The sequence below is a fragment of the Chionomys nivalis genome, chromosome 22 (assembly GCF_950005125.1).
Source record: "Chionomys nivalis chromosome 22, mChiNiv1.1, whole genome shotgun sequence".
Taxonomy (NCBI): Eukaryota; Metazoa; Chordata; class Mammalia; order Rodentia; family Cricetidae; genus Chionomys; species Chionomys nivalis.
Genome location: NC_080107.1, coordinates 41,761,626 through 41,787,276, shown reverse-complemented (window position 1 = coordinate 41,787,276; position 25,651 = coordinate 41,761,626). Strand labels below are relative to the sequence as shown.

At 48.6% G+C, this 25,651-nt stretch overlaps 1 protein-coding gene across 1 annotated transcript in view; it reads right to left on the bottom strand.

The window, feature by feature from the left end:
• The window catches only part of Adamts13 (ADAM metallopeptidase with thrombospondin type 1 motif 13), a 33,661-nt gene extending 14,696 nt beyond the window's left edge, over positions 1 to 18,965 (bottom strand). The window contains exons 1-16 of the mRNA XM_057755304.1: positions 18,849 to 18,965; positions 18,503 to 18,572; positions 16,704 to 16,852; positions 13,979 to 14,062; positions 13,609 to 13,733; positions 13,342 to 13,488; positions 10,641 to 10,787; positions 10,031 to 10,193; positions 8,156 to 8,260; positions 7,299 to 7,450; positions 7,136 to 7,199; positions 4,457 to 4,583; positions 3,160 to 3,308; positions 2,582 to 2,702; positions 1,756 to 1,836; positions 798 to 979 (exon numbers count right to left, since the gene is read on the bottom strand). Of these exons, the coding sequence (XP_057611287.1) occupies positions 798 to 979; positions 1,756 to 1,836; positions 2,582 to 2,702; positions 3,160 to 3,308; positions 4,457 to 4,583; positions 7,136 to 7,199; positions 7,299 to 7,450; positions 8,156 to 8,260; positions 10,031 to 10,193; positions 10,641 to 10,787; positions 13,342 to 13,488; positions 13,609 to 13,733; positions 13,979 to 14,062; positions 16,704 to 16,852; positions 18,503 to 18,572; positions 18,849 to 18,965 (1,983 nt within the window). The remainder of the gene's footprint in view (positions 1 to 797; positions 980 to 1,755; positions 1,837 to 2,581; positions 2,703 to 3,159; positions 3,309 to 4,456; positions 4,584 to 7,135; positions 7,200 to 7,298; positions 7,451 to 8,155; positions 8,261 to 10,030; positions 10,194 to 10,640; positions 10,788 to 13,341; positions 13,489 to 13,608; positions 13,734 to 13,978; positions 14,063 to 16,703; positions 16,853 to 18,502; positions 18,573 to 18,848) is intronic.
• Between the last annotated feature and the right edge of the window lie 6,686 nt (positions 18,966 to 25,651).

The window sequence follows — 25,651 nt, the reverse complement described above, 5'->3', positions numbered from 1 at the left end:
CCCCCGTCCCAAAGCATTCGATCACTTTATTTCCTCGGGTGCTATGTTCCCAGACTCTAGGAGGTAGACAGGACTTGAGTGCCAAGTAGCTCTGAGTAATGCGGAACAGAACAGGGATGTACCAAGAAGGCGGTACGTTTGGGGTGGGGGTAATATGGGAGTGTTGATGAGGTTGGGGGCAGTCTACAGCTAAGGTCATCACGAGAAGTGCCAGGGCAGGGAGTGGTTCAGCAGAAGCGGTCCAGGTCAGGATGGAAGGTGAAGGCTCAGGCCATTTTAGCTTTGGTCCACTCTTACATGCCTTTAGCAGAGCACACAGGGGAGACACACATGAATGAGGGACTTCTTGCACATCCCTATATGAAAGCTTTCAGGGCCTCATGTGCTTCTGACCCCAAAGAAAAAGTAAGAGCCACCCTCCATCCCAAGAAGGGCCCCACATGCCAGCTGGTACAGGGACTCCTTGGCTCATGCATGGCCAGACCTTCAGCTCCACCGTGCTTTCCTGGTTGGAGGGCAGTCCCTGATTCCAGCATAAAGTCTACCCTCTCTTTTACTCTCAGGCTTCTGAGGCCTTCTGCGTGCCCTGGACACTGGCACATTTTATACGGATTTGCAATACACTAGTCCTGTTGAGTGGCTCCTGCTGCATTTCACCTTATCCAGAGCCCGACTTGGAATAACTACTGCAAGGATTAATGAGTGAGTGAATACAGACAAGAAGCAGATATTCAGAGCCAACACTGGAGTCCTGCTGACTCCCCACCCCACACCCTGCAGCCAGGCTGATCAGTGACCTGGATCTCCACATCGTCCCGGACAGGTCCCCGGATGTGAATCTCCTCTAAGTGGGGCAGCTGGTCCTCAGTGAGGGTCACTCTGTACTCCACACGGCAGTCCTCCAGAAGGGAAGGGTATATGATGCTAGGTGAGATGCTGGTCTTCCCTGCCACGATGTAGTGCCCCTGGGTCCTCACCGCTTTGAGAACAGGGCCATCAGCACTGTGGAGTCGTCACCATCCCCCCTCATAGACCAGCAGTCTATTTGGTGGGATAGGACCACTCTTGAAAGGACGGGGTTAAAGATGGCAGCAAGACAAGAGGCAGGAGGATTCCTGCCAACAGGGTCTAATCCCCAAATCATGATCATAGCTCCTACCAAGGTTCTAAACCTGACCCCAAGGAATGGTCCTTCTGGTGTCTCATTCAGATGGCATCTTCATGAACTAAACCCCTCCTTCAGAATGTACACCCCTGCACATACAACCCACCCAGGAAGCTTTCCCAGAGTGGTGGCTCCAGGCCTTTATCTGGAAGCTGATGAAGGCTGTGACCTCTGCCTCCACCGAGTCTGCTCACATAAGGCTTCAGGCTCTAGGACCCAGGGCCAAGATTCCCTCCATGGGGTCTAAGCTAGCCTCTGAGACACGCGGGACAGGGTCTTCAAAAGGAGTCCTCTGAAAAAAGGCCAGATTCCTGGCATGGTCATCGTCTGGGAATATGTCATATGTTCCTGGGACCTGGAGCCGTCCAGCCTGGTCCCCTCCTTGCTTAGTTTCCATATTCCTTTTCAGGCAATTTTAACCTGCACCCTTCCCCCACCCGCCAGATAGGCTTAGCTGTGAATGCAGCAGCTCTCAATGGGGTTTGGGTAGTTAGGGACCCTCCCACCTTGCAGTGGTGTCAGGAGCTAAGGCATCTCAGAGACTAAGGACACAGTAGCTAAGCGCAGGAAGGATCCTTCAGTCGTCTCACCCAAGTGTGTGAAGAGAGGCCTGCGGTTCACGATGCGTACGCTGGTCATGTTGGGAGTAACTGTCAGGAACGTGACATATTCTAGGGAGAAGCAGAGCAAGAAGGCTGCTTGGGCTTCATGGTCACCTATACACTGTCAAAGAAGACAATCCTAGATGGACAGAGACATGAACAGTGTCATAGGGCTGGTTTCAGTGGCAATGAATCCCCATCATGGTAAGAGCTCAACACCAGGCTGCAGGACCAACTGCAAAGACACTGGCAAGGCCAGGAGCATGGACCAGACCCAAGGTTCTTGGCTGCAGGCACAGTCAGAGAGGCAGGGCTCAAGTTCTCTGCTGATCTTGCAACTCAGTGCTGGCAAATGACATAGATAGATAGATAGATAGATAGATAGATAGATAGATAGATAGATAGATAGATAGATAGATAGATAGAGATATATTTGATATATGTCAAAGTTAAGCAAATTTACATCCCTGTTGTCCGGGGTACTCTCCCTGCTGGGACACCTGAGTGGGAAGGAAGAAGTGACCTGACAATTACTCAGGGTGTTACTTGTTCCCTCTTTCTTTCCCCTCTCATCACAGCTGCAGTGAGGGAGTAACTGGGGTGTTACAATCCTGGTTACCGAGGCAATGTTGCTGGAGTTTGAGTCTGCCATGAGAAGACACCAGAGAAGGAAGAATGAACTGAAACGCATGGGAAGGCACCCATGGCTGAACCAGCATGTGGGTGCTGTGGTCTGAGTAGCCCAGGTTAACACTTTGGATGCTGGGTCCCTGTAGACTGCTGGGAAACCCGCCCTCCATGCAGGCAGACCTACCTCTGGCTCTCCCAGCCGTGAAAGAGCCATTCTGTGGACTGCATGTGCTGTTGTCTCCTCCGCACACCTGGCACGCATCCCAAACCTTCTGGGAGTCCATCCTGCCATCACAGCCAAAGGTCTGTGCAAAGGGTGGGGGTTGGAAGGCCTGTGTTATTAGGGTGCTGTTTTCTTCGGTACCACAGCTCTGCTGGCTGAGACTCTGGATTGACATAACTCTCTGTGGCTTCCCTACAGAGCAACTGCACCTAGCAGGCCCCTATGATGACTTTCTTAAGGTCACAGTTTGGCGTATAATACAGGCTGACTCCAAGTTCCATCCTGTTCCCAACAATATTCCCCAGCAGACACAGGGCAACAGGGCAGCTCTACTGAGCTAGCCCCATATATCACCTCCCCCTTTCCCTAGAGTCTTCTTTTTTTTATTTTTTCTTTTATTCATTTTACACACCAACCATAGTTCCCCCTCCCTCCCCTCCTCCTGCTCTCCATAACCCCCCAACCCACTGCCCCAGAACCTTCTACCGGTACAGGAAAGCCTCGAGTTCACAAGGACACTGGGTTGTCCATATACATACCCTGCAGCTGCCCAACACACACAGACTCAGGGTCCCATCTTCCCGAGGACCACTTGGCACACAACGGGTCCCATCTAGGAAACTGCCTCCACGGCTCACAATGAAGTTCTCTCCAACAGCCCAGCACATGTGTCTGCACAGAGTGTCCCCTGGGAGGGCAGAGTGACAAGGGTCTGGTGCTCAAAGGTGAACAAGGAGGTCAGTGAGCTAGGTAGGAAGCTCCTCTGGATCCTGCTGTCGCAGCTCTGCCAGACAGGGTCCAAGAGGGCTGTCCCCCTAGCAGCCTCAGCTAACTGTACGCATGTGTGGCCAGGACCACAGTTCGCCTCCAAGGCCGTATTATATTCTGGTCTCACATAACCCTGACTCCTGGATTATGAGCCAAGGATCACGCTGGCATTTCCCCTGATGTATCTCCTGGAATCCTTCTAGCGCGCCCAGAAGACAAGTCTAAGATAGAACCTCACTGCTTACTATCTGAGGAGGCAGACCAAGCCAGAGAGCAATGCATGGCCCCTGGAATGCCAGAGTATGAGTTAAGTCCTGCCCAGCCAGCACTGGGGTGATGGAGACTGGGATGGTTCATGCTGATTTCAACTGAACAGGATCTACAGTCACCATCTAGGAGACAAGCCTCTAGAGATGCTGTAGAGATGATCTAGATTAGGTTAGCTTCTGGTCTCATTGTGAGGGACTCTCTTGATTAGATTAATTGAGGGAACACCCATCCTGAAAGTGGCCAGCGTCATTTTATGGACTGAGGTCCTGATCTACTGAATAAGAAGGAGAAAGCATGCTGAATACAGACTCTCTCTCTCTCTCTCTCTCTCTCTCTCTCCCCCTCTCTGTCTGTCTGTCTGTCTCTCTCTCTCTCTCTGTGTCTGTGTGTCTGTCTGTGTGTATCTGTCTCTGTCTCTCTTGTGTGTGTGTGCCTGTCTGTCTGTCTTCTCTCCCTCTCTTTCTCTCTCACACACACATATGTGTCTCTCTGTGTGTGTATGTGTCTGCCTGTCTGTCTGTCTGTCTTTGTCTGTCAGCCTGCCTGTCTCTCTCTTCTTCCTGGTTTCAGGTGCAATCAATCTCCTGCCTCAATCGCCTGCCTCTAGTTTCCCTGCCGTGATGACTGTACCCTGGAACCATGAGTCAGAACAAACCCTTCCTTCTGGAAGTTGCTTTCGTTGGGGTATTTTATCTTCTATCTCAGCAGTAGGACAAATAACCAAGACACTGGACAACCCCAAGAGCTCTGTCTGGCAGAGGGCTCCAGGGCCTTGCTCCCTCAGGCCCCACAGCCCACCTTGACTATACCGCACAGCGGTGTCCCAGTGGTAGAAGGAGGCACTGCCTTGGGGAAGGTGCAGTGGCTGGCTGTCAGTCTGGGCACACTGCTCGGACATGAACTCCAGCTGAGTCTTCTCACAAGCCTGGCCAGAGGAGGCAGAGGACAGGTACAGGCAGGGTCCTTGCCAGTGGGAGACAGCATGCACCCTGCGTGCAGGGTCAAGAGATGGGGATAATTCAGCCAGCCCCAGGGCTGTGCCTTATCTCGGCTCAGTAGTCTGTGGGTGACCAGGTCTGCCTCTCTTTGCCCATGGGAAAACTTCAGATAATCTGTAAAGGACACAGCAGCAGCAGGAAGCAAAACAAGAAGTGATGTGGCACTTGGGGCCCCTGGCTCCAAGTCCTGAACCTGAGGAAATGGTTGAGCTGTATATTCTGTCACAGGTGCTGCGGGGCAGGAAATGAGGAACTGCAATCCAGAAATGCCACTCTGCCTCACTGTGCTGGGAAGAAAGGATTGGAGTTGACCAGCTTCCTCCTCTCAAGGAGATTTAGCAGAAGGCAAGTAGGATAGGGGTGTGTCACCACAGGTCAGATGCTCCAGGAGCCAGCAGCCCTCTGAAGCAGAAAATACATTCTAACTCAACAGGACAAAAAAAATCATTCTACCACCTCATAACAGCTAGGGCAACCGGACTGAAAACCCATGTGCAGGAGAGGACACAGAGACACTGGAACCCTAACACACTGTTGGTAAAAATGGAAACATGGCCCCCGTGTGAAGAGAAACAGTTTGTTAGCTTAAAGCTAGGTTATGCTGGGATGCAGAAGCAGGTGGGTCACTGTTAGTTCAAGTCCAGCCTGATCTGTAGTGAGTTCCAGAACAGCCAGGCTAGATAGATCCAGTTTCAAAGAAACAGGGAGGGGGTCTGGAGAGATAACTCAGCAGTTAGACACACTTGGCTGCTCTTGTGGAGGACACAAGTTCGGCTGCCAGTCATGTCAGGTGATTTACCTGTAACTCCGGGTGATCCCACACCCTACCATGGCCTTCAAAGGTAAATACACAACGTGAGTGAGTACACACACAGTCATGTACACAAGCACAAACACACTTGAGAAAGATAAACATGACCTTCTAGAAAGAAAAAAAAAAGTCTATGTTAAGCATAGGATTTCTTTTTTTTTTGTTTTTCGAGAAAGGGTTTCTCTGTGGTTTTGGAGCCTGTCCCGAAACTAGCTCTTGTAGACCAGGCTGGCCTCGAACTCACAGAGATCCGCCTGCCTCTGCCTCCCGAGTGCTGGGATTAAAGGCATGCGCCACTACCACCTGGCTAAGCATAGGATTTCTATACAAGCAGCAATCCCAGTTTTAGGCATTGTTGTGGTTTTCCAAAATCCATGGACACTCAGGGCCCCCAAGAGGTGTGGCCTTGAGAGGTGACGAGGGCTCAAGAACTCTGCCTGAATAATTAGGACTGGACTCTTATGAAAGGGTTGGAGGGCTCTGTTGTAGGACTTCTGTTACTTTTGTCCCCTCTACCATGTGAGGACCACGGATTCCAAGCCTCTGGAGAACAGGACAACAGGAACCATCTGGGAATCGGACACCAAGTGCAGCACCTTATCTTGGACTTCCAGAATCATAAGAAATCAATTTCTGTTGTTGATAAATTACTCTGCCCGTGGTGTTTTGTCACAGAAAACTCAAGCCAACTAAAGTCAGCTCTTTGACAGCAGCTGGGTTAACTGTAGTCAAAAAGTACAAATGACCCAACAATAGAAATGACAAAAAAATCAAAAGCACTCTGGTTGTAACATGGACTGTTCTTCTGTCCCCGAAAGGAAAGGAAGCATTGACTCGTGGTACAACACTGAAAATGTCATACTGTGTCAAAGGAGCTGGCTCTTGCATGACGGTGTGTACATGAGGTGTTCAGAATAAGTAGATGCTGGATAAAGAACGCAGCTTGGAGCTGCTAGGGTAGGGAGGGGAGACTGCTCAATGGTGTGGGCTATTCTTCGGGGATGAAGTTTGAAACAGCACTCCTAGTGTGCTCAGTGCCTCTGCTCTGTGAACTTTGAAATGGTTGACTAAACAAGATGCTTTTCAGTCTAATGCTCTCCAAACTAAGCTATTTCAGCGACAAGAACTCCTGAGTAAATTGGGAGCATGGGAACCTTGGGGGAGGTTGAAGGGGAGAGGGGAAAGGCAGGGAGGGGAGCAGAGAAAAATGTAGAGGTCAATAAAAATCAATAAAAAAAACAGATTAAAGATCAGCTGGACAGTGGTGACACATGCCTTTAATCCCAGCACTCAGGAGGCAGAGGCAGGCATAGCTCTATGAGTTTGAGGTCAGCCAGGACAGGCTCCAAAGCTACAGAGAAACCCTGTCTCAGGAAAAAAAAAAAAAAGATTAAAGATCACTATTGTCATTTAAAAAAAAAAAGATGCATTTCACATCAGTGTCTGAATGAAGATCTCACTGTGTGCTCAGGGGCCATTTCCAGAGTCGGTTCTCAGCACAGAGATGTTATCTCAAAGGTGAATAGATAGTCTGGGAGGGAAGCAATCACATGGGTGCTTTGCTAATCCTGCACGGGTTAGCAAAGGGAGGCAGGGAGGCATGAGCCCATGGGTCAGCCATTCCAGTGGCTAACTCCTATCCGCTTCCCAGCTAGGAGACCAGCCTACCTGTGTGTTGCACATCGTAGCCTGGAGGTCCTCACCCACACATGGACGTCCCCCAAAGGCAGGCCTGGAAATGCCCACAAAACAAAAGGGGGAAGGTGACCACGGCTGCAACTAGAGAATGGTGTGCAACCGCTCTCCCTGTGGGGAAGCCCTCTGTAGGTACCTGGGATTGTTGCACCACCGTCTCCTGGTGACCACACCTCCTCCACAGGAACGAGAACAAGGACTATAGGGCCCCCAGCTAGACCAGCGTCCATGTACTGCTGTCACAGGGGTTAGCTCGGCTAGGGAGCGGCAGCGAGCCTTGGAGCACCACTGTAAAGCAGGGCAACTCTGTCTCCCTCTCCCACAGGGACCCAACACATGTAGGATGTGGCTAGCACGCACAGGATCGCTAACACCCCAGGGACCCTCCAGAACACAAAGTTCCCCGTCACACATAGAGACTTCCAACACAGGAACAATGTTCTTCATTAGAATCCTAACACACACAGGGATCTCACTGACAGGAAGAACCCCAACAGTACGTAAGGGCCGCACGCAGGATCTCCCAGTAGACATAGAGACCTCCTGAAGCATAAAGATACCTCATCCACAGGTGCCCTCCACAGAGGGACCTCCCACATTGGGCACAATCACACCTCATTCTATTTGGGAAGACAGCAGACTGCCAACAGAGGAAGGTACCCAGTGAAAAGGGGAAATTAACCCCAAAGAGATGGTTCAGGCAGTGAAGGCAAGGGCAGTCTGAGTGGGGATGCTTGGACCTTGATGTCACTCAACAAATTCATCTCTGTATGAGAGAGGGCTGGAGGATGGGATGGGTGAGGAGTGGTCCGGTGCCTTGGAGTGAGAGCTCAATGAGACCCTACTCAGGAAAAGCATGGGGACCTCAGAGCAGAGGCTCTGGGTGTTCTCCCCCACTCTCCCCTCCCCCCACAGACACAGAGTCTCTCTCTCTCTCTCTCTCTCTCCCTCCCTCATTCCCTCCCCCACCTCCATCCTTCACACCACTCTAACCTTCTCCACACCGCATTCTGTCCCATCCAGGAGAGGAACAAGGAGCCGGCTGCAGCTGCTGTGGTCCAGCGGGTCTGTGTGGCAGGACAGAGCCTGGCATACATCCTAAGAGAGGTGGACAGGTGGTCCACTGAGAGGTAGCCTGCTTAGTGTCCCTTCCAGACTAGTCAATGCCCTGCTCTCTGATGAGTGGCCTGGGAGAACAAACCACAGCCGACTGACTTGTCCATCAGAAGCAGGGATGGACCTTCCAGGGCCATCATCACACTCTAGGGGGCATGAGAATGTCTTAATATTTACAATCAGAAGAGAAAAATAAGCTTTTAAATAAAAAATAAGCATTCTGGGGCTGAAGAGGTGGCTCCGCAGTTAAGAACATTGGCTGCTCTTCCAGAAGACCCTGTTTTAATTCCCAGCACCCACATGACAGCTCACAGATGTCTAACTCCAGTTTCAGAGGCTCTGACACCCTCCGACAGACATACACACATACAAAACACCAATGCACATAAAATAAAAATAAATCATTTAAAAAGAAAAGAAAAACAAGCATCCTAACATGGATCATAAACATAATAATTCAGAGATTTTTTACATTTTATAAAAATACTTTTAAAAATATTTTTAAAATACATCTGTATCCCAGGCTAGCCTTGAATTCCCTATCTAGCCAAGGATGGCCTTGACTTCTGATTCTTCTGTTTCTATCTCCAGAGTTCTGGGATTACAGGTATGTGCCACCACAACCAGTTTCTGTGACCCAAGACCAAATTTGGGGTTTTGGATATGCCAGGAGAGCAAGCACTTTACCTACTAAATTGTATCCTCAGCCCCTAAACACAATTCTTTTTTTTTTTTCTATTTTATTTTATTTTATTTTTATTTTTATTCTTTTTTAATTAAAATTTCCACTTGTCCCCGTTTCCCATTTCCCTCCCCTCCTCCCAAATATTGCTCCCTCCCCCCACTCCCCTCCCCCTATCCCCACTCCTCTTCTCCTCCCCCCACTCCATTCCCCCTCCCTCTCGATACTGAAGAGCAGTCCAAATTCCCTGCCCTGCGGGAAGACCAAGGTCCTCCCACTTCTATCTAGGTCCAGTGGTGATCATCCAAACAGGCTAAGCTCCCACAAAGCCAGTTCATGTATTAGGATCGAAACCTAGTGCCATTGTCCTTGGCTTCTCATCAGCCTTCATTGTCCGCCATGTTCAGAGAGTCCGGTTTCTTAATGCTTTTGTGGAGGGAGGGAGGAAGGGAAGGAGGAAAGCCCCCCGCCCCCCGGGCAAAAGGGGAAGGTCCTACACCTCCCAGGGAGGAAGTCTGAATTGGGGGACCCTGGCCTTTCCTTTTGCCATCTCTTGTGAGCCACATTCCTACTCTGTGGGGAGCCTGGAGGCCTCCCCTCCTGGAAGCCCTTATGCTGGGCCCACCCCCAAAGGTTAGATGCCTTTGTGCCAGGAAACACTACATAATCTGTAAGTCAAAGTCAAGCAAAACTGTGGGGACTTAAGTTAAAAAATATTTAATACTTCCAAGAGGAGGGAGGAGATGGGTAAAAGTGATCAGAATGCAAACCTAAGCCCCAGAACCAACGATGGAAGGAGGGAGTCCACCCTGCAGAGTCCTCTCATCTTCACTAATGTACTGTGGCATGCCCACATGTGTGTGCACTCGTTTCTTATTTCATGATACACTGAACACAAGCATTAGACAAGATCGGGTACATAACTGCTGGTTGTAAGCTGTGCACGTTAAACCAAGTGAGCCCTGGTGTGGTCCTCGGCTGTGCCTGGCACCCAGCAGGTGGGGTCATTGTACCAGGGGCCAGTGAGTAGGGTGTAGTGAGACTGGGTGTTAGTGGAGGTTGGAACTTACCAGACCCTCCCTGGAGAAGGTGCAGGCGACAGCCCCAGAGCCAAAAGCCACACGGCACTGATCATCTGCACTGTAGTAGAGGCCAGGCTGTGCCACAAGCTGGTGCCGTGAAGGCCCTGACTGCATCCCAGGCGGGTCCCCGAAGCAGTGTATTTGCCCTGTGCTGTGACAGATCAGGCGGGGCTCAAGACCTGAGTGGACACCAGTGGGATCAGGGCGAAAGAGTGGATGCGGGGCTGGGACCTGTTAGCTGGGTGGAGACCCAGCAGAGATGGATGTAGAATGGAGCACGCGGAGGGCTGAAAAAAGGATGGGGAAGGTCAGAGACCAACGAACAGGAAATGGCCTGGCATGAAAGGGTGGAAGTAGGAGGTAGGGGAGGTAGAGAACAAGGGGGCAATTGAGGATGGGCCCGGGGTGGGATGGAGTAGAGGAGCGAGTTCAGGGAAGTGGAAAAGAATGACGGAGGAGGGATGGGAAGGGATGGGGGAACCGACCGGGGAGCAGAGTGGGCCCTGGGACAGGAAGCAATGGCAGCAGAGTGGGCTGGGGTAAAGGTTGCTGTGCAGGATGAGAGCGACAGCCAGCACTGTCTGGGTGGAGGCTGTACCTGAGCAGGTGCCGCAGCTGCCTTTGGCTACAGGCGGACCACTTTAGGGCCCCTCCAGCAGGCATTGCGCCATCAGACGCCATCACATGACCACTGGCCTCACAGGTGCTGCCAGTGCCTGGAGTACCATCGTGATCCAGGCCGAAGCTGTGGGAAGAAGAAACTCTGAGAGAAGCCAGCTGGGGCAGGGCCAGGGCCACCTTTGTGTCCCTTGGACCTGGACTTCCCTACTAGCTAAATCAGCCCAACAAAAGGCATCCTGGAGGCCTCAGTTTCCCATCTATATGAGGAGGGGAGGAGAGCTGGTGCAGCAGGGCGGCTCTTTCCTCCTTTGGCTAAGAAATAGCAAAATGCTTTGACCATAGACTAACTGACCTAATCCACGGATACAAGTCTGGGGTGTAGAGGTGGGAACTGGGAACCGGGTAGAGGCCTAGGAGCCAGCAGGTTGCCCTCTGGTGGCTGATGGCCTGGGTGTGTTCAGCTTTGGGAAAACTATCCACACTGCAACTGTCTTATGGTTGAGAAGCCCAGGAGCTGCTGCTGTTTTCCTTTCTGTTCCTAGGTAGTGGATTATTTTCAGGCAAGGCCTGGATATCCCCACACTTCAAGCAGAGCAGACCCTAGGCGCCTAAGAGGCTGGGGTGGGGCAGTGGAGGAGCTGCTGGAGTCAGGTCCTCTGGGAGATCTGGAGAGCCTGGCTTCCACCCTCAGGAGCCCATACCACTTCAGAGGGAAGGTGGGCTGTCAGGAGGGAAACTTTCTTTTTTTGTTCATTCTGTAAATTTCCATATCATTTGACATTTTTACAACAATTGGACTTTATTTGCCTAACTTAAAAAATCCTAAAAATCAACAAGAAACATGCCACTCTAAATAAATTGATAATACACAGGAATAAAGATTTGCCCACAAGAATACACAATACACGCAGCAGCAAGGGCTCAGAAACACCCTAGCTGTCCAACCAGAGGAGATTAAGTTGTGGTATGTACAAAACAAAATGGAACAAAATATAAGAGACCTGTGAGCTGAGAAATGTTTGGGATGCATAGCTACTTAAAAGGCAAGAGTTATGTGGACTGGTAACAAATACCTGTAATCTTACCCAGCATTTGACAGATGGCTAAGCAACCATGTGAGGCCCTGTCTTAAAAATCACAATAGAATCAAAATAACAATATATGCCACAAGCCTGGTGTGTGCGCACTAATGAACAAAATTAAATATAATTCAGAAGACACATTTGTGTAAGTGGTGTGTGGTAGTTTAAATGAGAAAAGCCCCCTACCCCTGCCATATATTATCATGTTTATTGGTGTGCTGTTTGGGAAGATTAGGAAGTATGGACTTTTAAGAGAAGCTGTCCTTGGAAGATGTGGGTCTGGAGGTGGACTTTGAGGTTCCAAAAGTCCATGCCAGGCCCAGTGTCTCCCTCTCTCTGCTTGCCTGCCTGTGAATCAAGATATAAAGTTCTCAGCTATTGCTGCAGCACCATGCCTGCCTGTGTGTTGCCACACTCCCTGCATGGACTAATGACCATGGACTAACCCTCTGAAACTGTAAGCCAGACCCAGTTAAATGCTTCCTTTTATAAGCGTTCCCGTGGTCACGATGTCTCTTCACAGCATTAGAACAGTAACTAAGACATGGAAGGACTTAGGATAATCATCAGTTTTTTTCTTTATTGGAATTTCCTACAAGACTTATTTTCTGTCTGGCTCAGCGGGTGAAGGCACTAGCTGCACAAGTGTAATGACCCTAGTTCAGAACCTGAGTAAAAGTGAGAACCAATTTCACACACACACACAAACACATACACACATACACGCATACACATACACAAACATACATATACACACACATACACACACATACATATACACACACATGTACACATACACCCACACACTTTTTTAAATTTTAAAAATTAAGTTATTTTCTAACTGCTGTTTGTTTATTTGGGTTTTTTTTCAAGACAGGATTTCTCTGTGCTGCAGTTCTGGTTGTCCTGGAACTCACTCTGTAGACCAGACTGGCCCTAAACTCACAGAGATCCTCCTGCCTCTGCCTCCTGAGTGTTGGGATTAAAGGTGTGCGCCACCACCGCCTAGTTGTTTGTTCATTTGGAAAAGAAGAGTTTATGTTGGGGCTGGAGAAATGGCTCAGCAGTTAAGAGCATCGCCTGCTCTTCCAAAGGTCCTGAGTTCAATTCCCAGCAACCACATGGTGGCTCACAACCATCTGTAATGAGGTCTGGTGCCCTCTTCTGGCCTGCAGGAATACTACAGACAGGATATTGTATACATAATAAATAAAATAAATTTATTTAAAAAAAAAAAAAAAAGAAAGCCGGGCGGTGGTGGCGCACGCCTTTAATCCCAGCACTCGGGAGGCAGAGGCAGGCGGATCTCTGTGAGTCCGAGACCAGCCTGGTCTACAAGAGCTAGTTCCAGGACAGGCTCCAAAACCACAGAGAAACCCTGTCTCGAAAAACCAAAAAAAAAAAAAAAAAGAAGAGTTTATGTTAATCACTCAGTAATCAGGAAGCCTCAGACTTTCCCTGCCAAGACACTTGAGTTCAGGGTATAAGCTTCTGACAGACTCTGCAAAGGTTCTGGCTGCCTAGGCCACAGCCCTCCACATTGGGACTTATACCAGCTGTCTGACCAGTCTGCGGATAGCTGGTGAGGTCACATACCTGTGCCCAATCTCATGAGCAATGGTGATCCCTAGGTCAAAGCCAGTGTCCTCAGTGATGAGGCAGCTCCAGGACGGGGAGCAGGCACCTCCCAGCTGGGTGACCCCCCGAACTTGCTTGTTACCATCAGGCAACTCCAGGTCAAATCTTGATAAGAAAAAAAGAAGCATATGGAAGGCTCCACGAGCCATGCTACTGGTGCAGAAAGAAGGGAAGGTCATAGGCAGTCCTCCTAAGCAAGCAGCACCCCGTGGGGATCTCAGTTACCTGGTTATATAGAGAATCAGGTCAGCATGACTCGGATCCTGGTCATCGTGGGGGTTGATTGTCTGGCTCCACTCACAAACACTCATCAGGGATGAGGTGATGTTGGTCGTGATATTTGGAGTACACTAGGAAGCAACCAAAGAGCCTGTCTCTACGGAAGTGGTACCAAGGATGGTGCTGACTGTTGCCAATGTGCTTCTCAGTTGGTCATATTATAGCAATCCTATTGCTACCCCACGTGACAGATGGAGAAACTGAGGCTCTGAAAAGCTTTGGGAGAGCCGTCCACACAGCTGAGCCCCACAGTTACCACCCCCCTACCAGTTCTTCAGGAAAGAATGAAGAGCACAGAGTTAGGGGTTGTACCCACCTCTGAGTCAGAGAGAATGATCAGCTTCACCAGGTGCACCTGGAACTGAGCCCCCAGGGATGGGTCCCTCAGCAGCTCTGACCCCTGCAGAAGGCAACAGCAGAGAGAGTAAGGCAACACACGTGTTCAGAGTCCGTTCAGGAGCCCCAGTGGCAGGACCAGTGGTAAAGAGGGCGCCCTGTGGAGGCTAGGGGTGGTGGAAAATCTTGTCTGTGTGCTGGAAGCCAACTGTAGACTGTCAGAGGAGCCTTGAGGCCTCATGCCTACAGGTGGCTCTCTAGTTCATGCCTTGGAAGACCAACTAACGGAAAGAGCTGATTGGGGGCTTGAGTAGGAATCTAAACTCTGCCTCTTCCGAGCTATAGACTCAGGTCACCAATCACTAAGCCTCAGTTTCCTTACAGGCTTCCTGTTTTATAAGGTGGAGATCAAGTCTTGCCTGGCTAGCAGATACAGAGAATAAAACTAGATACTCTGGGGCTGGAGAGATGGCTCAGCGGTTAAGAGCATTGCCTGCTCTTCCAAAGGTCCTGAGTTCAATTCCCAGCAACCACATGGTGGCTCACAACCATCTGTAATAAGGTCTGGTGCCCTCTTCTGGCCTTCAGGCATACATGCAGACAGGATATTGTATACATAATAAATAAATAAAAATTAAAAAAAAAAAACAACAAAAACTAGATACTCTGTTTCAGGTACCACCTGGTCAATGGTTCTCACCATTCCTAATGCTCTGACCCTTCAATACAGTTCCTCATGTTATGGTGACCCCCAGCCATAAAATTATTTCACTGTTACTTCATAACTGTCATTTTGCTACTTTATTAATCATAATGCAAATATCTGTGTTTTCCAATGGTCTCAGGCAATCCCTGTGAAAGGGTTTTTTGATCCCCTCCCCAAAGGGGTCATGACCCATAGATTGAGAACCCCTGTTCTAATGGCATGTGAATAACTCAAGGGAACCTGGGTTTGGCAACTTAAAATTGGAAGGAGGAACCCCAAATTTTAAAGACAATAGTTTCTAAATTTGTATAAGGAGTCATTTCTTTTCTTTCTTTTTTTTGGTTTTTCGAGACAGGGTTTCTCTGTGGTTTTGGAGCCTGTCCTGGAACTAGCTCTTGTAGACCAGGCTGGTCTCGGACTCACAGAGATCCGCCTGCCTCTGCCTCCCGAGTGCTGGGATTAAAGGCGTGCACCACCACCGCCCGGCAAGGAATCATTTAATTGAAAAACCATCACCTCAGGAATTTTTAGACTAAAAGCCTACACAGGTTTCTCTGGAATTAGACCACACCTGTAAGTGGGAGGGAAGGCCTGGGGTAGACAGCGCGGTGGCAGACAGACAACCTTTGGCCCTGAGACCGGTGAGGTGGATTCAGAGAGGACTTTTCCTTTGGCCTGAAAAGGGTGACCAGGCTGACGCCTGAGCTGTCCTAGAGAAAGTGACAGTGACTGGGACCAAATGCTGTCTCAGAGCCACCCAGGATTTCTTTATAACTCCCTGCCCCATCCCATCTCTGCTGCAGACCTGGGAGAGGAAGAGGAGACTGCTGGGGCTGTCAGTCACTGACTGGAACTGGTTCCTAGAGTCAGTTCATCAGATTTTAAAAAACTGTTTCACACTTTTTGTAGCGTATGTACACACATATGGGATTCAAAGGAAAGCTTGCAGGAATTGGCTGTCTCCTTCCACCACGTTGGGTCTGGGTTAAATTCAGGTTGTCATGTTTGGTGGCAAGCACCTTCACCTATTGAGCCATCTCTTTTCTCCTTCCTTCCTTCCTTCCTTCCTTCCTTCCTTCCTTCCTTCCTTCCTTCCTTCCCTCCCTCCCTCCCTCCCTCCCTCCCTCCCTCCCTCCCTCCCCCCCTCCCTCCCTCCTTCTCCTCTTTTTAGGACAGCCCAATAAGACCAAACCGGTCTCAAACTTATAACCTTCCTGTCTGAGTCCAGATGCTGGGCTGATAGTGTCTGCTACCACACCCAGATTAGTTCATCATTATTTTGAAGACACTGCTCCAGCAAATGGACCCAATCGCTCTCTTCACATTGGGCCTGGTAACACCACATGAATGCTCACGAATGCCATTGGTACAGTGTGAATTCCTGAAGGTCTGGAACTGTCTTATCACACATGTCTTGTCTTATGGATGTCGGTATAGTGTCTCATGTCCTCTCTGAGGGAAGCTTGATATTGCTTGTGTCTTGGCTGACACATTGCCATTCTGACATAAGGGTTAATGGTGCAAGACGCCTCTGCTCTTCCAACCATCAGATCACAGGGAGGAGGTATCCGTGGGAAAGGGAGTCTCACATCTTCAGGCAGAATAGCATCTGTTCACACCTGGAGTGCTCATCTGCCCTGGGCCTCTGAAGAGGGAGCAGTGTGTGCAGACTGCACTCACTGTTGGTCACATGAACACTAGGGCAGAACTGAAGGACTGTGGGGAGGAGTCTGGTATTGACAGGTATTCCCTGACTTTGGCCATCTCTGCTGTGGTGGAGATGAGAGAAGAAGGCAGCAGTGACCTCCTTTTCTCCTTAGGGCCATGAGCTCCAGCAGACCCTCAGCTTCTATGAGAGCTCAAATGTACTGACTTTTGGTCACAAGCCCTGAGAGTGGGGCACTATGTCCAGAGGGTCAGAGAGAGAGAGCCCACAGACCCACCAGAGACCCTGAGCCCACCTTCCTGTACCAGCCATTGCCAGCCCACCACCACTCACAATATTGAGGTTGGTGAGCACATAGCGTTCTGTGTCCTCCCGGTGAGTCTGGTGGACATCGGGACCCACAGCTACCAGCAGTTCTAGGTGCAGAATGTCCCCCAAAGTCCTTCTCCATCTCAGTCTCTGGAGGAGAGAGGAAGGACGGCCTAGACAGGGAGGAGAAGGGTGAGGACAAAGGTTTTGAAAAACAAGTGCTGGGAAGCTAACAGAGATGGGGTAGCTACTCCTGGAAGTCAAAAGGACAATTTCATGTCCACTCCCAGGGCCCAGTTCTCAGCCTGAGGAAGGTGGTGAGGGAGTGGGAGAAGGCCCAGTTCAGGCGAAAAGAAAAAGCAAAGAGTTCTCCTAGGACCCCACAGCATGACTAATCAAGGCTGCTCTCACAGACAAAAGGGAGCAGGGCCACAGTTAATTGAGGCACCGCAAGAGGCAAGATCCGCTTCCCTGTCCCGGGCCCCTCGCATCTGGGACTCTCCTGCTAAGCTAAGGAGCAGAGGATTCTCTCTTGGGTGAGAAGCGGGGAGGAATAAAGGCCTGGAGACAGGGTCCTGCATTAGAACCCTGCTCTTTCAGGCTCCAGAGTGAGTGGACTGCAAGTTGCCTACTGTCTTTAGATCTTGCCTCGGGGCTGGATCAGTACTTAGCAAAGTCGTCAAGCCTTGAAATAGGTGTTCCATAAACAAGCCAACAGGAAGGCGAACACCTCTGCTCCCTGGACCACAGGAGTCCTGCAGTGCTCACTGTCTTCTGGAGTACAGAAGGACTAGAAGCCCAGGTGACATCGTCCTAGCCCTTCAGGAGCCCAGAGGTAGGAGGACCTGAGGATCCAGACAGTGTGTATCCCACCTAGGCCACAGGAAAACCAGTTGCAGGCAGAAGGACATCCCTAACCGTTTGCATCCTGACCGCTAGCCCCATCTTGCCAGTGTCTGTGTGATGTTGATGGAGGCCAGAAGCCAACTTCAGGAGCCTCCCACCTTGTTTTTTAAGATAAGATTTCTCACTGAGACTCAAGGCTCATCAATTAGGCAAGGTTGGCTGGCCAGCAAGCCCCAGGGATTTTCCTGACTCGTGAGCAGGATAGAAAGGATGAGGAGATGTGCCATTGTGACCAGTTTTATTGTGGTCTGGGGAGGATGCACACTGTGCTCTGCCTCTACTCAGCATGGGAATTAGAAACATGGGCTACCATGCCCAGCTTTTTTATATGGATGCTGGGACTAGAACTCAGATCCTCATGTTTCCACAGAAGTGCTTTACCAAGTGAGCTAGCTCCACAGTCCATCCCCCAACCATGGTTTTAATCCAACCACCAACTGCTCTTCTGGGAAAAAGGATGGTATCCTGAGAGACAGGGTCATAGGTCATGGGAAAGCCTTTACCATGAGGAGATCTACAGGACAGGAGCCAGAGTTGCTTGGCCTGGCACCTACCTTGTTCCCAAAGAACGAATAAATATTTACAATTATGACCAGAAGTGACAAGTTCCTGAAACTTGGCCAGCCCCGCGAAGGCCATCCACAGGCCAAAGAGGCCAGCCGATGGACGCCCCCTCCCTTGTGATGCTAAACAGAAGCCTGGAGTCAGGATTCCAGAGCAGCCAGAACACCCGACAACAGTTTTTATCAAGTTGGCAGGAAGCAGTGAAGCTAATTAACAGAGACGCAAAGCTTCTCTGACCTCATGCGTCCATGGCTACCAGTACCCTCATGGCATTGACTCGGTGAAAACTCCCTTAAACCCTCACCCAAGGCTCAAGAAATCCCCCTGGCTTAGAGTACGGGCAAGACAGCTACCTGTGAATGCAGCAGCATGGTGCCCAAAGTTAGAGGATGCCTCCTTGGGTTTCTGATCTTGAAGAAAACTCTGCAAAATAAAAAGAGAAGGAGAAGGGGAAAGGAGACAAGACTAAGGGAGAGAGGATGATGGGAGATACAGGGACAGAGAATGAGGGAATCATGCCTCGTCATGGAGGAGAGGAGAGAGGTCCACAGAGGTCTGCAACAAAACGGAGCCTGTCATCTTCACCAGAGTAATCAAATTTCCTTTTCTGCCAGCAGAGAGACCACAACCACTCCACCCAAGAGCTTTGGCAGCCCCCTCTCCCAGGTGATGCCAACACCAGGACTCATGTAATCCCACCTTCTGGAAATCAGAGAGCCCAAAGCAGCTCAGAATGAAGAAGGCACCCGTGAGAGCTCCTCTGATACTGGCAGCACGAAACATTTGACGTGACACCGATAGGCACAGCTGGCTCATCCTTAGGAAAGGCAGCGGATGGCTGGACAGGAGCCCTGGTGACTGGGAGTCTGGTTAGTGTGGAATGTGACAGACTTTACTTGCTGGCTGGGCGGGACATCAGGCAGTGTTTACTCTTCTAATGGATCTTCCTCCCAGGGCAGGGCTGTGGAGCTGGCAGCAAGCAGCTTCTTCTGCTAGGAACTTGCCTGGTATGGCTCCCAGTGAAGAGCATCCCAACTATGTCCCGCACTATGAAAGCCCTCCTGCTGTGCACACCTAGCCTCCTGGGAGGGTCTGGCCTAGCAGTCCAGTCTGGACAGGAGCAAGCTCTAGATAGGACCCCTGGCTTGTGGGCTCATGTGAAGTGACAGGCCCTGGGTGGCTGGAATCGCTGACTCACCAATGAGAGGATGCACTAAGGACACGACAGCTCTGGCCTCTTGGCCTGCCTTTCCTCTGGCGCCTCCATTTCCAGGCTCTCTTGTCCCTTTACCCTTGGCAGAGTTTGTTCCTCTCCCTGCCCTGTACTTGCAGACACCCTGTGCCCTCACCTCATCCCCGCTGCCCTCATCTCTACTATTTTGACACTGTCCACCTGATCTGACCTGCACCTGGTGGCAGAGTCATGGAACAGGCAAGCGGCCCCACATCTCTGCAAGCACTGCCACCAACTGCCTGGCATCCCACTGCACCTCCTGGGAATTTCTTATTCACTTGCTCAAAAACACTCTTGCCTACCCTTCACCCTGCCAGTTCCCTATTACAGTTTGGGTCTTTGCGCGGAGGTAATCTTAGTTGCCAGCAAGAGTGGATCTGGAATAGACTAAGAGACACACGTCTGGATGGATCTGAGGGTACTTTCTGGGAAGATTAACCGAGAGAAGACCTTCCACCAGAGTGGGCAGCACTTGTGTAACGAGTACAGCAGCAGCCCTGGTATAATGAGGTCCAAGGGAAGGGCAGAGCTGTCTTTCCCCACCACCTTTCACTCCTTGCTCATAAGTACGTGCATCCTGCTGCCACTGCAGCTGCCACCACTATCCTTTGATGGCATCAGAATCCAGCTTCTTGGCTGTCAACGTGACTACATCTGGGGTTAACTAAAACCCAAGTTGCTGGGCACTTCTGTGAGGGGCTTTGGTTAATTGGATAATTTGAAGTAAGAAGACCCTAAATCTGGGTCATACCTTCTCATGGCAGCCTATATAAAGGAAAAGAAAGAAAGAAAGAAAGAAAGAAAGAAAGAAAGAAAGAAAGAGAAACTTTTGTTCTTTGCCTGTGTGTCCTGCTCTCTATTCTCTAGATTCTGATGGTGTATACTGAAGACCAAGACTGACTGAGACATCCAGCCTCATGACTGAACAACTACTATATTCTTGGACTTCCCATTGGGAGACAGCCATTGTTGAACTGACTGGACCACAGCCTGTAAGTCACTCTAGTAAATTCCATATATATATATGGAGAGAGAGAGAGAGAGAGAGAGAGAGAGAGAGAGAGAGAGAGAGAGAGAGAGAGGTGATAGATAGATAGATAGATAGATAGATAGATAGATAGATAGATAGATAGATTCATTCTATCAGTTCTATTCCTCTAGAGAGCCCTGAATAATACACTGGCTCATATCATGTAAGTCAATCTACTAAATGCCCTTTGTGATATATATTCATGCCATCCACTCTCTTCCTCTAGAGACCCCTGACTGTATAGATCTCAAATGTTTCTTGAAGGCCCATCAACTGGAGGCTTGATCACAAGTCTGTAGAAGCTGGTGGACCGTTTCAGATATGGGACCTAGTGGGAAGAAGTTAAGTCATTGAGACTGTGGCCTTTAAAGATACTGGGTGACCAGTTCTTCCCTTCCCAGCTCAGGGTCTTCTGGTGGTCATGAAGCAAACAGCCTTTCTCTGTCATATCCTTCCGTCATGATTCTCTGACTCACTACAGGTCTAAGCAGCTATGACTTAAACCACAGGCTAAAATTAACCTTCCCTCCTTATAAAGTTGATTACCTCAGATATTTTGCCACAGTGATAGGCAACTGACTATTACTTTCCAATGATGATGACCTTTGCTTCCCCAGCTAAATCTGCAGCCTCTCTTAGCCCCTCTACAGGGAAGATATGTACCTACTGTGCTGGGATAGACTGGCTCTGGGTGCTTTTCTACTCTCTTGCTTTCTTAAGGTCCCGAGTGCTGGGATTAAAGGCGTGCGCCACCACCGCCCGGCTTTAAGGTATATTTTTTAATGAAAAATATTTAGTTCATTTTTATTTGTGTGCATATGTGTGACTGTTTGTTTGAATGTGTACCATCATGTGAGTGTAGAAGTTCAAAGGAAGTGCTGAATCCCCAGTGTGGTTGCCAGGGCCCAAATGCTAGTCTTGTGCAAGATCAGGAAGAACGTTTGACCACTGAAGCACCTCTCTAACTCCTAGGCTTTTTTTTTTTGGTTTTTTGAGACAGGGTTTCTCTGTAGCTACGGACCCTGTCCTGGAACTAGCTCTTGTAGACCAGGCTGGTCTCAAACTCACAGAGATCCGCCTGTCTCTGCCTCCCGAGTGCTGGGATTAAAGGCGTGCGCCACCACCGCCCGGCACTCCTAGGCTTTTAACTTTTGTTTTTGAATTATGTATATGTGTGTTACCACTGTACGGGGCTGTGCGTGTGAGTGCAGCGCAGGGAGCACTCTGAACTGATGGACCACGCCTTCAGTCCCTCTCTCTGAGGTGGTGCTCCCTCAGCACTCCTCTTTCCCGCTGCATTTTGCCTCTGCCTCTCCGCTAAATCCACCCACTCATTCATCCAGATGGCGTACATTTATCTGAGCTCCTGCAAAGGCTAAGAAAGGCACTGTGCTAAACTCCAGAAAAGTGGCTATGAGCTGAGCAGAGAACCACTGTGGCTGCTGGGGGGAGAGAAGCAACAGCAAACTAACCAGATATGCCCACCATACAGTATACATAAGAGACCTTAAATAACACCTTGCATTCTATCTGACCATTAAGATTAAAGCTAGATGTCAACAACAAAGGAAATGACAGTGAGTATAAAAATTCATGGAAGCTGAGTGGCTCACCATGGAAAGAAATTGGGTCAAGACAGAAATCAATAAGAAAGTTTAAAAACCTTTTAGAATTGAATGAAAATGAAAACACAACACACTCAAACTCAAACCTATGGAATATAATGAAGGCAGGCCTAAGAGGCAAGCAAGTTCATAGTGCTAAGTGCCTACATAAAATAAATGGAGGTATGAAGCACAATTAATAAAACTCAGAGATGGAAACTGGGGTTCAACCTGAAGGTCAAAAAAGCAAAGCAGCCAGCCATTGGCTATAACCTCGATCTCAATCCAAAATGGCAAGCCTGCCTCCAGGAATCTCAGAATGAGGCCGAACTTGAGAGCTGTCTCTTCTTGTTTTATAATCCTCTCTAGTTCTGGGATTAAGGGCGTGCACCACTTTGCCTGGTTTCTATGGCAAACTAGTGTGGCTACTGGGATTAATGGTGTATGTCACTGCTGCCTGGTCTGTAAGGCTGGCCAGTGGGGTTGTTTTACTTTTCTGATCCTTGGGCAAGTTTTATTTATTAAAATACAAATGAAATGCTAGTACAGAGGTATCTCATGTTTGTAACTTAATGACACATCTGAAAACTCTAAAAATACAAGAAGAAACAATTGCCAGCACTCAGGAGGCAGAGATAGGGAAGAGGTAGGTGGATCTCTGAGTTTGAGGTCTGCTTGGTCCAAGACAGTCAGGGCTATTCAGAATAACCCTGTCTCAAAAAACCAACTGACCAAACAAACAAAAAACAGAAAAGAAAAACAAGAAGAGGAAGAACTAATCAAACTCAGGTTGAAATCATCAAAATAGAAACAAACAAAACAATACAAAGAATCATAAAACAAAGAGTTGGTTCTTTGAGAAAATCAACAGACTTTTTGCCAAATTAACCAAAAGATGGAGAGAAGAGTCCAATTTATAAAATTAGAGATGAAAAGAGACAGCAAGGAAATTCAGAGAACCATAAAGACATATTCTAACAAACCAGAAAACCTAAAAAAAATTGATGAATTTCTTGGAATATAAGACCTACCAAAGCCGGGCGGTGATGGCCCACGCCTTTAATCCCAGCACTCGGGAGGCAGAGGCAGGCGGATCTCTGTGAGTTCGAGGCCAGCCTGGTCTAGAAGAGCTAGTTCCAGGACAGGAACCAAAAAAAAAAACAAAAAAAAAAAAAAAAAAGCTACGGAGAAACCCTGTCTTGAAAAAAAAAAAACAAGACCTACCAAAGTTAAATAAAGATGAAATAAACTAAACTAGGTTTGTAACCCCTAGTTATGAAAGTACCAACCACCTTCTGATTGAAGTGGCCAAGCACCTGAGACCAAATACGTCATAGGCCTAGAGGAAAAACTACTACTGTTGTTCTGCCAAAGGAACATAGCAATAAAATGACTCCTAATGACACACTGCCGTATCCATAGATCAGTGTGCATCTCTCAGCCTCCATCAGAGACACTTCTCGCAGTAGATGGGAATTAACATAGAGACCCATAATTGGACAATGTGTAGAGAGCGAGAGACTTTGGAGCACTTAGCCCTCAATGCAATTCAAAATTCTCCCCTCGAGGTTCAGGGACCTATTTGGAAGAGGAGGTGGAAAGATTATAAGAGCCAATGAATGATTCCAAGGAAACAGTCTCTTTCAGATTAGAACATACAGACTCATACAAACTCACAGAGATTGTGACAGCATTCGTGGAGCCTGTGCAGGTTCAAGCCAGACAAAATTCCAGCACTGAGGAAGAGGAAGTGGACACAAAGTCCCACCCCTAACCAAAAAGTTATCTGCAATTGATGACTGCTGGGAAAGGTAGAATAAGTTTTCTCCAGGGAAATGTCATACTCCAGGACAGGCCCAGTGTCTAGGAGTCAACACAAAATGGATTCTATGGGGTTTTCTGTGGGATTTTTGTTTCGTTTTGTTATTTGTGTTTGTTTTGGTTTTTTGTTTGTTTGTTTGTTTGTTTGTTTGTTTTTCAAGATCGGGTTTCTCTGTGGCTTTGGAGCCTGTCCTGGAACTAGCTCTTGTAGACCAGACTGGCCTCGAACTCACAGAGATCTGCCTGCCTCTGCCTCCTGAATGCTGGGATTAAAGGCATACACCACCACCTCCCAGCTTGTTATTTGTGTTTATTTTGATTTTTGTTTTAGGGAGAAATGGGGGAGGAGGGAGAAAGAAACTGAAGTTTGCTGGGGAGTAAGATGGGGGGAGGACATGGAGAGAGATGGTGGATAGAAAAACAGTAAATTGTATTGCATAAAATTTTTTTTTAAAAGAAAATAGAATGAATATTGACATTGCAGGACACAGAACTCAACAAATGAGTTAAAATCCCAGTTCCTACACTGGAAGTATAGAGGTAGAGAGTACTTGATTAGCATTTGTAAAGCCTTGGGTTTGACAGCACCAACAGAAAAATGAAAATAAAGAAATCCTAGCTCTGCTATAGTAACTATGTGACCTTGAACAAATTCTTTAGATTTTTCTGACCTTCTATTATTCCAATCAATAAAAGTATTTAAACAGTCATTTCTGCAGGGTGTGGTGGTACACACCTTTAATTCCAGGACTTGGGAGTTAAAGATAGGCAGATCTATTGAGTTTGATGCCAACCTGGTCTACACTGCAAGTTCTAGGCCAGCAGAGCTATATAGTGAAACTCTGTCTCAAGGGGAAAAAAAGCCATTTCATGTATTGTTGAGATTGCATAAATCAAAGTATGTAAAAGCAGTTGACACACAGTAAATGTTCAATAAATGGAAGGTTTGGTTACTACCAAGAGGTCTTAACCATAAGACACTCTGTAATGAGAAATGAGTAATCAAAAAATGTTGAAAAGAGATTGAGTTCTGAGCATATAGTACCTTGAAGGGAAAAATACCCGCTTTGATTCTAGAGCTCGAACCACCACGGATAATTATGTAAGTGCAAAATTTGCAGCTTACAAAACTTCTTTTCTCTCCTAGTCATTGAACTCATCTGGATCACCTGGGTCTTTAAGAGGGAGAGGAAAGCCAATCGTGTTCGGCACATGGGTCTTCACCACCACCAAGGGGCTCCCTGACCTTCCTAAGTGGCCTGTAGCCTTGTTGTGCATCTCTAAACACTGAAAACCAAGGAAGGATAAACTACACGATTGTGGAAGTCTCATCTGTGTTATTGTATCGCACCATCAGGGTCAAATGTGGATTTCCGGTCATTTTAACAAGGCGGTTAAGAAAAATATATGTACATTATCACAATTAAAATCTTGTTTTACCATTATTATCAGAAACAGCTGGCGCGCCTTTGCAACCCTAAGATTGGGCAAACCGGGCTAGTAAGTCCGGGGAAATCCTGAGTTTCCGCAGAGTGTGATTGTACACACGGCAACCAACACGAGCTTCTTCCGGCCTCCTGAGGGGTGCCACATCGAGAGTGATCCCCCAAGCCTTTTCCGGTGTCCCTGCTTCTCTTCATTCCCTCCCTCTCACGACTCCTAATCTTGGTGAAGGCCTGGGTTCCCTTCTGTCAAACTCTATGTTGTCAGTCACGGGGACGATCTCCAGGTGGGTAGCCTGTATGGTGTTAACTAGCGGTCCGGTCGCCGAGTTCGCAGACGTGCGGAACCAGAGGTGCAGACTCGGTTTCCA